Here is a 13,901-nt window from a genome sequence, read left to right as displayed (position 1 = left end):
ATTGTGGAAAGTAAAACTTGGGTTGGAGTTTAATGCGACGGTGAACAGAAGAAGAGAGTTTCTCTGGATGCTGTAGCTGTCAAAGAAGTATGGCCCAGACAGCAGAAGAAGTCTTTGCCAATCCCCAGACTTTCCTTGTGAAGTCAATTGTGGATCCTTTTGGACCTTCTCTTTTCTGCCATCGGTCTGGCTGCACACAAAGCCAGTTAGAATCGAAAACAAAATTCCCAAGACACCAAAATCAAAGATTGTTTACAACGAATAGCATTTATTTACAGCATCATAGCTACGAAGACATATATTAACTAAGCATCTAGTACGGACCAAGCTTAACGTGGAAGAAGGGCCATGTCAACCTCAACCTTGAAAAACGTCTTGCATCACTTGAGCAATCGTCATCAATGCATGACTAAGCAAGATCGCATCGATGTCGTCAAAGCCCATGTCACGCAACCAGCCAATCACGTCGCCCATGAGATTTGAGATCCCCTACTTTTTACTGTCGTCCAAGTTCAGGGTTCGGAAGGCATATCTCCTGTTGCTTGCTAAGACCCTTTCACCCACGTTCCTATGGCATGACATGGCTTTGTTGGCCTTGCACCATTTTGCATGGCTGACTTCCCTGTTTGTTTGCCTAACAGGCGGTCTACATATTTCTGGGGTCGGCGCACCGCAGCCTGTGTTTTCTTCTCGGCGCTCAAAAGTGTTGGCTGATCACCGCATTACACAGAGGGACTACTGCTTCTGACTCTCTCGCCCGGAGCGACGACTCGTCCTCCACCTTGATATCTGAACTTCACACGAGCATAGCGCATAGTAAGTGGCCTTTTCCCTTCTATTTCAGTCTTCTCCCCTCTACTAAGCACTTGGTATTTGCTTGCCTTTGTCCCTCTACAATCTCTCTTATGTTCATCCCACCCTTCACACATCAACACCGACCTCCCCTTTCTTCGTTCCTCCTCCTCGGACGCTTGCTGGCGCTGGCTGAACCCAAGCGTGTTTATCGTTGACTGGCAATCTTGCACGTCATTTTCTGCCCGAAGCCGTCACTAATTGTGCACTGTAAAGCTATACCTTTTCACCGATGCCATACATGATGAACCAGGCTAGGCTATCCTGACCTTTCTTGGTGTCATGCATCTTCTCGTCATTTATTAGCTTTACACCTGGGAGTCTCTCAACATGATGACGCCATATCTTCTTTGAAGCCTCTTCCTCCTCTCTCTCCGCTTTCTACAGTGCCTTGGGACCTCGTCGTCCTCATCCAAACAACGCATAGCCAGCAGAAATCCTAGACAAAGTCACGCCCACAACTCCCACAACCATATTCGGTTATTGTTATATTGGCCCCAGTTTTCTTTGTGCTTTGGCTGTTTTCTTCTCCACATTAATCCTCAAATACTTTAACACCATCGCTTCCAAGTCAACCTTTACAGCCAAACACATGCCATTTTTTCCAACACAACTCGACAGAACCACCTAGAGAGACAAGCCCGGGACTTTCTATGATATTTATTCTTTCTTCTCTTTACTCGAATACCTCCTCGTCTCATCTATCTTCCGACAAGAACCAAAAGTCAAATTCAAACAAGAGACCGTCTACTGAATCCGAAACGCATTGTCAAGCAATGTTGACATCAGTAAAGCTCTCCTCCCCAAACTCTGAGCCAAGTTCAAATATTACTCTTCACCTTGACGCGAGAAACAGTATATCAGCCTCTCCTCCCATTTTTCTCTCGCCAAGAGTAAAAATACGAAGAAGAAGAGACTACGCTTATGCGTCCACCTATCCGAATGATCAACCAACAACCGATGACGAAACGAAGAGAAAACATAAAGTCAAGCTTATTCAAAGGGCACAACAAGTCAAGAGATAGGTGAAGAGAGAAGTGTGTTTTTTGTTACAGAGAAATAACAGTCTGGTTTAGTTGCTTGTCGACGTGCGTGACCAACCACCAAAAAGCCACCACTTTTTTTCCAAGAGAGCCCAAGTCCAGCTTAACGAAACTTGTTGTGCCCGTCAACACGGGCCCATGCGAAGATGAAAAGACATCAAGAGTACATGTCCAAAATCGACACAGGGGATAATATTTGGGGTATTAAAAGCAATAAAGAGTTTGGGTAAAGAGGGCAAGAAAAAAAAAGAGGATAAAAAAAAGACCACTGAAAATGAACAGGAAAAGAAGGTCAGAGCGAATCACCTCTAGAGAAAAAATGCGTCAGTCGATATAGACAGACCCCAAGAAGGCAGCCCGGCCTCACGGCAAGGTCTCACGTCTTGAGCTGGGCGTGTTGGGTTTGCTGGGCCACAGCCGCAGCGTGAGCTTGCGCTGCTACTTGCACCTGGGCTTCTGCTTGAGCCGCAGCGGCAGCCTGGGCCTGGGCAGCTTGTGCTTGGTTCTGGGCATGATTCGCGGCTTGGGCTTGAGCTAACGCCTTGTGCTGCTGTTGCAGTGCAAGAGCCTGTTGGATCTGAGCGGCCGTTGGCTGACCTTGACCTGCCGCTGCTGCTGCCACCACTGCTGCTGCCGCTGCAGAACCAGTTGGGGGTTGTACATGGCCTGCTCGTGCTGCGGCTAGAACTGCGGCTTGTGCATTTGCAAGGCCCTGTGCGTCAATCGACTTACGAAGATACGCCACATTCGGTATGGTCATACCCATTCTGAAGCGAATCGAGTCCAAATCATAGGGATCAGCGCCATAAGATATGTCCTCTTCCTCCGAGTCAGAATCATACTTCCACCTATCCGAGTTCTTAAATGAACAGGCCTCTTGGCCCTCCAACTTTTTCCCCTTACCATATGATCCCGCAGCATTCATCCCCCGACGGTCAATCCACAACCGGTTCAAGCGGCCTATACGACGACGGAAAACTGGCGGGTGAGCCACATCATCCGGACGCTCCAGAAACGATGACATTCCTTGTGTCTGCAATAATGACGCGGCGGGCAGCCCAAACTTGAACTGCTCCACCGGCGACATCAAACCGTTATATATTTGAGATGATCCAAACGTTTGACTTTCAAATGAACTCGTCTCAGTCTGCTCTTGCTCATCGACATCCATAACATCTGATTCATTGGATGCAGGTGGGGTAAGCAAGCACTGAGTATGTGCTGGTCTGTAGCTGCGGTTCTTTGAAGGATCTAGACTCGGTAGCAGTGGATCGCGCGTGAGGTCGACAAAGTTTTGGTTCCATTTGCGATGGTTTTGACACTTTGTTTCGATGTCTGTTTGCAATTCACGATCCTTTTCAGCAAGGAGATCTGCTAGGACGACCAGGTCTGGCTCATTATTAACCGGGCGAGGTTCAGGACGTGATATTGCGGCACGGGGTGGCGGTGGCCGCTGGATAGTGGGAACCTCTGGAAGCTTGCGCTTTTGTGGCTATGGTAGTCGCAAGATTAGTGTTTATCCTATAGGTAAGTGGAAAGGTCTTTGAACGTGGACTAACCTTCTGGTTGATAAGATCGTCATCTTCGCCTTTGATGCCAAGACGAATCTTCATTTCCTTCAACCTTCTTCGTTGCTCGAAAATAGCCTTGTCAAATCTCAAAAGTTCGTTCTTGAGCAGCTCACGCTCGCCAGAGAGCATTACTAGTTGTCTTCCGTCTTCAAGCTCGCGCCGTAGACGTTTGAGCTTCTCTGCTATTTGAGCATCGCGAGCTCTTGTCTTGCGTGTCTGACGGGCTTCTCGTCGGCGGAAGCAGACATACGGATCTGCATCATCGGTTTCTTGATGAATTTCAAACTTCAAGGTAGGGTGTATGGGGTGATTTTCGACAGCTATACGCCTTGCCTTCCAGTGCTCATATATTGCCTTGGCGTGTGGCATGATGTATGGTGAACCAAGCTCGTTTAATGACGGTATCATCTGATCATAGCCGACAATGTGGTTGTCAATGGCACCGAATGGGGCTTGCTCGGCGGCTGTCGATTCAAAGGCGTCCATGATACGCTCAAATTCATCTTCGGATAGTTGTGTATTTGACGGTCGCTGTGCATTGTATTGTCTGAGGAAGTCATTATCTTCCACTGTCATATCATACAAGCAACCAATGCACTCCTCTACGGTTTGGGAAAAGCGAATGTAGTTGTATGGCGTCGAGAAAGTCGACGGATATAGCTGGTTGTAGTTCGCATCGCTACGTTGTGGTGGGGGTACGGGAATTTCTTGATCATTGCTGGTGCCAGCTTCTTTCAAGATGGTTTGCAGATGGTATTCCTAAGCCCAGTGCAAGATGCGGTGTTAGTTGACTGGGGTCAGCGTTGTGATGCACGTGATGTCACACGTGATTGAAAATCGCGATGCGTCACTTTAGGAGCAGGGCAAACAACGGGTGAGCGCGATAGAAGAGCGACGGGACGACTCACCTTTTCTTCAGCTTGCTCAACACCAGTCGCAATTTGAATATCGGTAACTAGTTGCTCATATTCTCCTTCTTTGAGTTGATCCTCTTTCAGGACGGGAAGCAGAGTTTTGGCGTTTAGTTTTTTGACTCTGACTTTGCGTGTCGACATGATGGACATGGGGCTGGATGCGGCCGAAAAAAATAGGGGAAAATCGGTAAGGTGAGAAAGAGGGGGTGGGCCGCTTCACAGAGCAGCATGAAGAGACCAAAACGCGAGAGAAAAAAAAACACAGGAAAGAAGCGGAAAAAGGCGGAAAATCCGCAGATAAAAAAAAAGCGATTATGACATAAATACAGACTTAAAGAAGCAAAATCCGCGTTCAAAATGATGAAAATGGTCGGCTTTGGTGGTGTTTTGATGCGTTGGAAACTCGCGATTTCGCTGGTGCTGAGGGCGCTGATTTCGAGCGTGGCGCGGATAAAAAAAACAAAAATTGTACTGTTTTTTGTTGTGATTTTCTCGTCTTGCGGCGTTATTTGCCTGAGGGGCAGCAAAAGGAGAAGCGTAAAGAGCAGAAAATGAAGGGCCCTGGGTCATCAAAAGTAAGAGGAGAATGCCAGTTTGAAGACTATGTTAGAATGCACATGTACCCTGCACGCAGATATGGCCGGTCGTAGTACTCTCTACAGGGACAGCTCACTAACAAAAGTGGGTGCGTCCATTAAAAAAACGCGAAAAAGGCCAGGTAATATGACCACTTGCTGGAAGATGGGTCTATATACAATGGGGCATGTGCGGCTAATCATCGGAAACACCGATATTTCGTGACAGCTGTGGTATTAGCACGACAACAGTTCAAGAGATGGAAGTACATCTTGACTTGATCTCATTGCACTCTTTACTTTCAACTTGGCTTCTGGCCGTGTCAAGCTCCAGCCAAGGCGGTAGAGATTCAAAGGGAAAGCTTCCAGACAAGCTGCCTAGATGCTACAAAGACATATAGTTATTACCTGTTTACAGAGGTATGACAACCCCACTCCGAAAAGAAGCTTTGTTCAACTTATTGAAGCACAACAGAACAGCAATCAGCATCAACTTTGGATTGCCAGGTGCGAAAAAAGGAGAGTGTTAGGGTTAACTGGGTCCTGCTATTTAGAAGTCACTCACAAGTCAGTAGAGTTACGATTATCAAGACACAACAAAAACCAGAATGATCAAACTTATAGTGTGCAGGCATTTTCTTTACAAGCTATTAGATGCATGATGCCCTTGAGATGTTGTTCATATGCAGGTTGTGCTTGTATCTATACGCCCGTGGAAGGCTGAGGGTTCCGACAAGGCTGCGATGGAGGATTGTGCCCCCACATTTAGGCGTTTAGTGTCGCTGGCGTTTCGGTTGTTGGCTTGTGATTAGTTGCCCACTGCACCAAGTCAACCTCCTTGTTGGAAATCGCCATTTGAAACTCCTTCGCCTCACAGTCTGCCCTGTTTCTCTCTTCTTCTCTTATTTGATCTGCCTTCTTTGAGTTTGTCTTTCTGCAATCCCTCGCCGGCGTGGGAACCTTTTATCCTGTCATTTTTACTCCTGGAACCTGTCTTCTTAAGCCCGCCAAACCAAGTGCCCCTCGCCCCTCGCCCCTCACACCCGAGCGACCGTCCAGAAGAAACCACGACCTTCCGACTAAGTGCCGCTATCTAAGCCTTCTATTCTCAAACTCCAACATCCACAATGGGGAATGCCACGAGTACAGTTCTGGACGACATTGTCCAGGGGTCGAACTGTACGCACACTCATCCTCCAGCTCCAAATCCGTCTTGCGCCCGCTGGAACCACAAAACAAAGCATATCAGCGACTAACAGCCATGGACAACAGTCGATAGAGAAGAGGTTGATCGCCTGAGAAAACGCTTCATGAAATTGGACAAGGTAGGCAGACACAAGCTACACGGGAACCAAATATCCAGGCGCTGCAGAGAGCTACCAAACAGGGACATCCCATGGCAGTTGTGTTTCTACCTCAAAAGACTGACACACCTGTTTCTAGGACAACTCCGGTACCATTGAGCGCGATGAATTCCTCAGCCTTCCCCAGATTTCTTCCAACCCGTTAGCGACACGGTAAGTCATGTATCGATACGCCTTTGAGCAACCAGAGGGTATCTTACATACAGAATATTGATACTCCAAGACCATCTCAAAGCTAACATGGCCCTAGCATGATTGCTATCTTTGATGAAGACGGCGGTGGTGATGTTGATTTCCAGGAGTTTGTTTCCGGCCTGAGTGCCTTCAGCAGCAAGGGCAACAAGGAACAAAAGCTGCGTTTCGCCTTCAAGGTCTACGATATTGACCGTGACGGCTTCATTTCAAACGGAGAGCTCTTCATTGTGTTGAAGATGATGGTGGGCGAGAACTTGAAGGACCAGCAGCTACAACAGATTGTCGATAAGACCATCATGGAGGCTGATCTTGATGGTGACGGCCGCATCAGCTTTGAGGAATTCACAAAGATGGTTGAAAATACTGATGTCAGCATGAGCATGACACTACGTAAGTTCTTGTTTTTCTTTGCATTATCGGCATATTCGCAACTAACAACCTGCTACTATAGAATCGTTCTAAACACAATACCTCTGCTGGATTTCTTTTCCTATCTCACACCCTCCTCCTTTCGTGTTGTCATATAATTCTCTCCGCGACATCTAGCCTGTTTCCTCAGCTTGCACCATAAATCATCCCTCAATACTATCCGTTTGTGTGACTCTTTCGATCTGGGTGCTACAACTTGTCGTTTCTATCACCCGCACGTAGACCTGTGACATCTAGAAACCACCCTTTAGTGTTTGGGATTTTAATCGTATTGCTGCAAGGTAAATCTCCACATTCAACATCAACTGTCATTTAGCTTCCTTACATCGTGTAGCGTCCCAATAGTACTTGGCTTGTGAGTATCTCCGCTCATTGCATGGGTATGTCAAGAACTCCCAGTTGATGATTTCCTTAACTAATTGACCATGTCATGCGTGCTATTGATTTTCAACTTTGTGTTTGAATTTGGTAGTCCAAGGCACAGGCGACTAAAATCTAATAGCTTCCAAGAAACACAAGCTCTACAATGAGATTCAAATTTCTAAATATCGATAGTTCCGTGATTTAATCAATCTGCTGGGCTCAAGGCAATTATGACAGAGAAGTTGTGTAACGTGGTAACGAAGAAAATGAACCCGAAGGCCTCTTTTAACCCTGGTCATGCGATATTGCTCTGAAAGGGTTTCCCGAACACAAGCTACAGATTCAGCCCTGTAGCGCCTCGACAATCCCAATCCCACAGTTTGATTCATGACGTAACTCACCAATGGCCCGGAGCAGAACGTTATTTCCTGGGATGAGATTAGACGTACATCCTGGGGTTGCTTTATTGTTACCACGGCCTCGCCAGAATACTGAGACATGATACACAGGCCAAGTTTATAGGAGAGGGGGGGGGGGGGGGGGGGGGGGGCGCTATGGGCGTTGTCACTTTTGCCAAAATAATGTCTTGATGCGGTCTTTTCCCTTTGACATGTTTCGTACTAGCGAACCATGTTTATGGTATCATTTGCCTCTTCCCTTTGGATTTCCTGACTGAACGAGCCCGGCTGCTCGGGCTGATTCGCTTACACTATAGTTATGTGCCCATGTGAGAAAATGCCTGTGTACATAACAATGTAGATGCCACTAGTTCACTAACCAGCTATAGCTAAGAACTTCAGGCTGAAATGGGCTTAGATAACAGCTACACTACTCTTTCTTTTCCGAGGTTCTGGGCCTTGCCCTTTTCTTCTTCCGTTCCAGAAACATCGGCTCCTTTCTATTGTAAATGTCTCAAACCGTGACGGCGCCATGATACTGTGAGTTTGCACAAGTACACACACGCCTCTCCCTGTTTATGCCTAGATATATGTCGTTGTATGAGGGGGTTGAAATAAATTAGAAAGTGTTGGACTCTGGTTCACAGACGAAGATGTGAATTGAAACAAAGACCAACAAAAGTCAATGATGTATAGGCATCGTGTGGATTTGTATGCATGTATATGTGCATTTATGTATACACCTGCGGATATTTGCAGGCACGGAGTGTAAGGATGGATATTGTTGCTCATCTAGACGCGTATATGTCCATTGCGGCCGTTGTATGTACATGATATATCTCCGTCAAGCCAGCCTGACATTGCACTTCATATGAAGTTATAACATTGCCTTGCCTTTTCCAATCCCATGGCCACCGGGAGGCGAAGCCTGGAACATGGAATAAATAGAAGGAGTAGCCCAAGAACGAAAAAAGGAATAAAAGTGTGTCCATTATCTCAAGTTGACGCCAATATCAAAGAAAAACAACCCCCCATTCCGCCCCAAATAATAAAGAAAACGAAAGAAAGAAAGAGATAGTCGCCTAAGGACAACTACCGTAGCTCCTAGAGTCTGTATCACATCTCAAGATCGGTCTCGTACCATCTAAAGAAATAGGTTGGATGGCCGTAGAGAAAGTAGCTGATTTTGAGTGAAGAGGTATAAGATCATGGGGAAGAAAAAGGTTCCAATGTTGACTTTTTGGCAAAAAAGGAATGAGCTTAATCGCAGTACTGACGTTTCAAAGGTCTGAGAGTATGACCAACTACAAGGAAACTTCTTCACGGTCGTTGTCTCTTTCATGAGTTACCGAAGACTCGCATTGAAGTCCGCCTTCGAATGATACATCGCCATTCATTTATTCGCGAGATAAGTGGAGAAGGGCAAGTACTAAATGTACTGCTCGAGTGATTTTTAACCACTGAATAAAGCGCACGTACATCGATCATTGCCTGCTGAGGTTGATGCATTCACGGAGAGCTGTGTGGCAAAGCAGTATGTTAGCAATTTATCCGCGTGTTGAGAGGGAGGCTTGGGAGTGACTCACTATCAGTGATGCGGTCTTCCCAAACGCCGTACTCATAGTCAACAAGACTGTGAGCCTCTAATACTTCCCCAAGCTTTACAATAGAGTTACCACAAGACTTGAGCTGCTCCAAATTCAAGGGGGGGTTACGACCGGCCATGGGCGTTTCATCAGCAATAATGATATCCTTGTGCTTTTGCAGCAATGATAGCCAAGCATGATTGAAATCATGCCACATGTCTAGCCGTTCTGGGCGTTTCTCCTGGTTATCAAGATGTAGACCTAAGGGAATGATAGGTTAGAAATAATGACTTGAGTATGATGTGTAGGAAAGTAGTTGAGGAGTCAGGACCTCATGAACTTACCTAGAGGGACGGTTTGTTCTGCTATCCATGTGTTGACTTCTAGCAAAGCTTCCAGTGCCGTTCCCAAATGTTCACGATTGACAGCTTGAAAGGCCGTTGTCATTTTTGTGTGAAAGACATCCATGCGTTCATTCACCTCCTGTTCTGAGAGGGATGCCTGACCAGTGGTTGTATTCGAGTCAGGCTCATTGGCTGTTGCTTCATTACCGACTGGCCCAGATTGGGCTTGCTGGCCAATTGTTGGCAATTGTTGAAGTCCACCTGGGTATTGGGGAAGAGGTTGTTGTTGGTATACAGCTTCCACTTGGGTTCCGGCTGTGTTCGGGTCGGGTTGGAAATAATTCGTTCCAGGCATCATCGTCATGTCCCGAGTTGGCTGATATGTTTGTTGTTGCTGCTGTTGCCCAGAAGGGTAACCAACCTGCGGGCCTCCATACATGATGTTGTTGGCGTATGGTTGGCGAGTGGGGTCAGTGTAAGACGTTTGTTGGTAGGGATTACCAAACGCTTGCTGTGTCTGCTCCCCATAATAACCGGAATAGCCATCCGAAGGCCTCGAGTTCCGCATGCTCATTTGGCTGCCTTGCATACGATCAGGGACAGCACCTCGATTGGGGTCACCACTATAGGCTGGGCGACTGGCTGAAGGGGGTTGGTCATAACGTCTCCGCTGGTTAGGGTCATCCATGATGTTGGTGACCTCTTCTTGTTGAAGTATGAACGGAAGTAAGAGAGTATCAGAACAAACTTGAGCGTTGGTGAGATCGTAAGTGAAAGGAGGTTTGAAGTTGCCTAGGATAAATTGTTTGTGTGATGGGTGGCGGTCAGGAACGATGAGAGTTCAAACTTGAAGTGATTTGCTATCCTAGGTAACACAAACCCAAGTTGCGTCAATATACCGTTGAAGAAAATGAAGATCTGATTGTTATCAACGAGACCCTGAAGATGCGTTAAGTACTGCTGCTTAGAAACAGTAGCAGCCAGTAACGGATGTTGACGGATGAGTGGAATGTGGCTTTTGTGTAGAAAAAATCCTGGGTGATATTGCAACAGGAAAAAAGCCAGACTCTCTATTCAAACTACGGTAGGGTAGTATGTCGGAGTTTTGTAGAAAGACTGGAGATTGATAGAGCCAGAAGATAATGCCTTGAATTTGACGTTGCTGCCTTGCTCGGAACTAGAATAAGCACAAGCAAAGCCAGGACACAAAAGAGATGAAGAAAATGTGAGTAATGAACCGACGTCCGGAAGCTAGGAACTAGGACCCGGAGAAAGAAGAAAAAAATAAGAGAAGAGAGGAAGAAAGAGGGAGGGCCAAAGTCTTTGGCAGAGGGGGGCAATCGCAGATTTGAGTAGCTGGGACTAGTGGCTATCCTGTCCAAGAGCAAGACTAAAGCCAAGAGTACACACCGGTGCGAGAAGATGAAGGAGGGGTCTTTGCGAAGGAGGGGCACTATAGTAAAGCTCAGCGGGAACGTTATTGCGAGTACCAAAAGGCCTGAGAGTTTGACAGCGCAGAAAACAACTCGCTTTCATGGAAGGCTTGCTTAGAGATTGGGGTTTCCCCTTCTAGTCTCTCCTCTCTTGTTAAACGTGGCCAGCTAATGAGGCTGCAGCTGGTGACTGGGTTGCAGGTGCGTTAAATCGTCAGAAATACCCAATGCCAGAGTAAAGGTGACGTGAGGTAGTTCGTCGTAGGGCAGGGGGCGGGGGAAAATAGGATTATGTGGTGACCGAGGAGATAGTCCAGACAGCTCGGAGAGATGCAGAATGAAGAGAACCACTACTTTCACGCACAATCAAAAGGCACACACAACGCGCCTGGTTGCAATACAGCAAATGTCGGTTGCGCAAAAACGGGCTTCTGAGCAGTACGTGGAGTTTGTGGAGTTGGGTCAGGCAAGAAATCCTTATTGGGGTTTAAGTGACAATTGAGGGTAGGTGAAGAATAAACACCAGTTGACGATGATTGAGTGTCAACTGGGAATATCCTGGCTCTATATGCAGTACAAGTAGCAACTGAGCAAGGGGCAGGGCAATAGGCCAGAGAAAGGGCTATGCGCTGAGAGCAAATCTTGTAGGAAGGGAGAAAGATGGCAGAGATAGAAAATAGTGTGCATGTATATATGTATTGGAAGAGAAAGAAAAAAGAAGAGAGAAATCCCAGAGTTCGGTGAGCGGAATTAGAAGTTGAAGATGCCGGGAAGTTTTGAAATCTACTCGGTCGACGGCGGCATAAGTTGAATACCTGCACTTGTATTTGTATGCTACCTCAAGAGTAGCCACGGACGCGATTGAACAGCCAAACGAGCTTCTCTTATGTAGAAAACTAGAAAAAACTTGTGGTTCAGCTGTTAGTGCGAAGAACTCAGGTTCCAACCTTGGGACAAGCCCTGGCTAAGCCCAGCCTGGCGCTAAGCTATACCCAAAAGACGGATATGCGGATCTAGTCCACACTGGCCACTAGCTATTCCAGCAAAGGGAAAGTTGAATTTCCTAGTCTATAGTATGCAGCTCGAGAGGTATCGCCGCTGGTGCTAATAGTGTCAGACCAAGTTGGACTTGTTGCACTAAGTTGTACTACTACTAGTGTAGCGGCCACGTCGGTATCAGCGACGCTGTTTCCTTTATAGTATGGCTCCAAGCACACAGGCTTAGTATCGAAACACTGCCTCGGGATAAAGGGTCCTGAGACCTCGTGAAAAATTTTTGGGGGTGTAGAGGAGTGGCTGATTGAACGGGGATGAAGCCTGTTGTTTTGCCTTCTGGTATGCTTTTTGGTGTTGCTGCAGTCCTTGGATGGTGACATTAAGTCATCTGTTCATGGTCTCTGATCTGCCCAAGTCCTTGTGCAAATAGGGGATACCAGCATATCAAAACTCTGTACTTAGCAGAAGGAAACTTGAGATTTTTGCTGGAGTATTATCTGCAACCAATGGTAAACAAACAGGCGCGGTAATGGGCCCTTAAGATAGAAAAAGGTTGGCACGCGGTAGTTTTGAGCAGGCAACCCCTCTTCAAGACTTGACAGGGCGCATATAGGAGCCGGAAAAAGGGAACAGCTGAGAAACCTTATGTGTAGAACGAGAATAGTTCAAGTTTCCTCCCGTTCACAGCTGTGCGCTGTGAGCTGCGAGCTAGGCCTGCACTTACGTCTGCACCGACGTTTGCCAACCCGTGGTTGCAACTAGCTAGCGATACAGGCAACGTGGAAAACGTGTCAAAGCTGGATCTGTGCCAGGTAGGTAAATGTGAAGGCCTTTGACAACAGCCACTTAATCAATTAGGTGCCGGTACAAATGTCACTTTCTGTGTTGGTCTTCTCAGAATGGCTGGAGGGCCTGGTAGTGAATGCGTAAAAGCTATTGCCACTTCAGTCTTGCCCTTGAGCTCTTTACAAGAGGGTTATCCAGTGAGCAAGTCAACACTGGAAGCAATTTGATGCTGTGGCTTGCAAATGATGTCGAAGCTCACTGTCCGGATACAAATAAGCCTTGGTTATCAGTACCTCTTGACTTAGAGATGAGCGCAAGCAATAACACGAGTGGCGAGGTCTGTATGTGAAGCAGTAGTCTCAGAGGTCTACGAGTGATAAGATGTCACGTTAGCAGGAGATGCCGAGAAGCTACTGAGTAGCTTTGAATAATTCGAGCTGGAGAGATGTCGAGTTCATGAGGTAGCTACACACTCTGTCGTGAGTTGGTACAACACACATCCTTGACAAGAGCTTCGGGCATGTACATACATACTCAAGGTCTCCAAGGAAAAGGTCAAGGAGAAGGGGGTGTAGGCCGAGTAGTTTTGGTGGGGGTTCGGTGCGGAATGAGGTAGACAGATGGACCAGTCTTGAAGACACACTGAGACACAACTAGAGTATGTATGTATGTATGTATGGAGCGTGTAGAAAAGGGGAAACAGAAGAATAGAAAAAGAGCAGAGCAGAGGAGAGGGATGGGAAAAAGAGCAAGGAATAGCTTTGAAAAAATATCACAACTAGGTACGAACGAGGATGGTCGTCATTGCAAAGCTAGAAAAATCAGTCAGCTTCAACAAAGAGACTAGCAAAAATAAGGGGAGAGTGGAGTGAAAACGGGGCGTGACTTGTTAGCTGCTGTTTCGCTTTGGTCTTACAACTCTCCTCTCGGTTTACCTTGTTCAAAGAGCGGGAACAAGACGTGGCGAGGGGGAGTGAATTGATGACAGAGGAATAGAAGAAAGAGGAAAAAAAGAGGGACAAAAAGGCGTAGAAGCCTGTACTGGCAGGCAA

At 46.8% G+C, this 13,901-nt stretch overlaps 3 protein-coding genes across 3 annotated transcripts; 1 reads left to right on the top strand and 2 right to left on the bottom strand.

Annotated features, from left to right (window-relative positions):
• Positions 1-2,271: 2,271 nt before the first annotated feature.
• On the bottom strand, positions 2,272-4,521 carry BROUX77_008134 (uncharacterized protein; the record flags this gene model as incomplete). The annotated part of the gene is made up of 3 exons (XM_073753305.1): positions 2,272-3,387; positions 3,455-4,225; positions 4,375-4,521. 3 exons carry the CDS (start codon positions 4,519-4,521, stop codon positions 2,272-2,274), a joined length of 2,034 nt encoding a protein of 677 aa, XP_073602427.1.
• Positions 4,522-6,082: 1,561 nt separating this feature from the next.
• BROUX77_008133 (uncharacterized protein) lies at positions 6,083-6,976 on the top strand (the record flags this gene model as incomplete). The annotated part of the gene is made up of 5 exons (XM_073753304.1): positions 6,083-6,134; positions 6,228-6,280; positions 6,399-6,472; positions 6,570-6,904; positions 6,966-6,976. The coding sequence occupies 5 exons, from the start codon at positions 6,083-6,085 to the stop codon at positions 6,974-6,976; spliced, it is 525 nt and encodes a 174-aa protein (XP_073602426.1).
• Positions 6,977-9,188: 2,212 nt separating this feature from the next.
• BROUX77_008132 (uncharacterized protein) lies at positions 9,189-10,322 on the bottom strand (the record flags this gene model as incomplete). Its single annotated transcript, XM_073753303.1, has 3 exons — positions 9,189-9,223; positions 9,291-9,551; positions 9,635-10,322. The coding sequence occupies 3 exons, from the start codon at positions 10,320-10,322 to the stop codon at positions 9,189-9,191; spliced, it is 984 nt and encodes a 327-aa protein (XP_073602425.1).
• Between the last annotated feature and the right edge of the window lie 3,579 nt (positions 10,323-13,901).

The sequence above is a fragment of the Berkeleyomyces rouxiae genome (genome assembly GCF_048999995.1).
Source record: "Berkeleyomyces rouxiae strain 22BRR77 chromosome Unknown BrBRR77_ptg000012l, whole genome shotgun sequence".
Taxonomy (NCBI): Eukaryota; Fungi; Ascomycota; class Sordariomycetes; order Microascales; family Ceratocystidaceae; genus Berkeleyomyces; species Berkeleyomyces rouxiae.
Note: the sequence above shows the minus strand (reverse complement) of the source record. Positions and strands in the feature narration are given on the sequence as shown.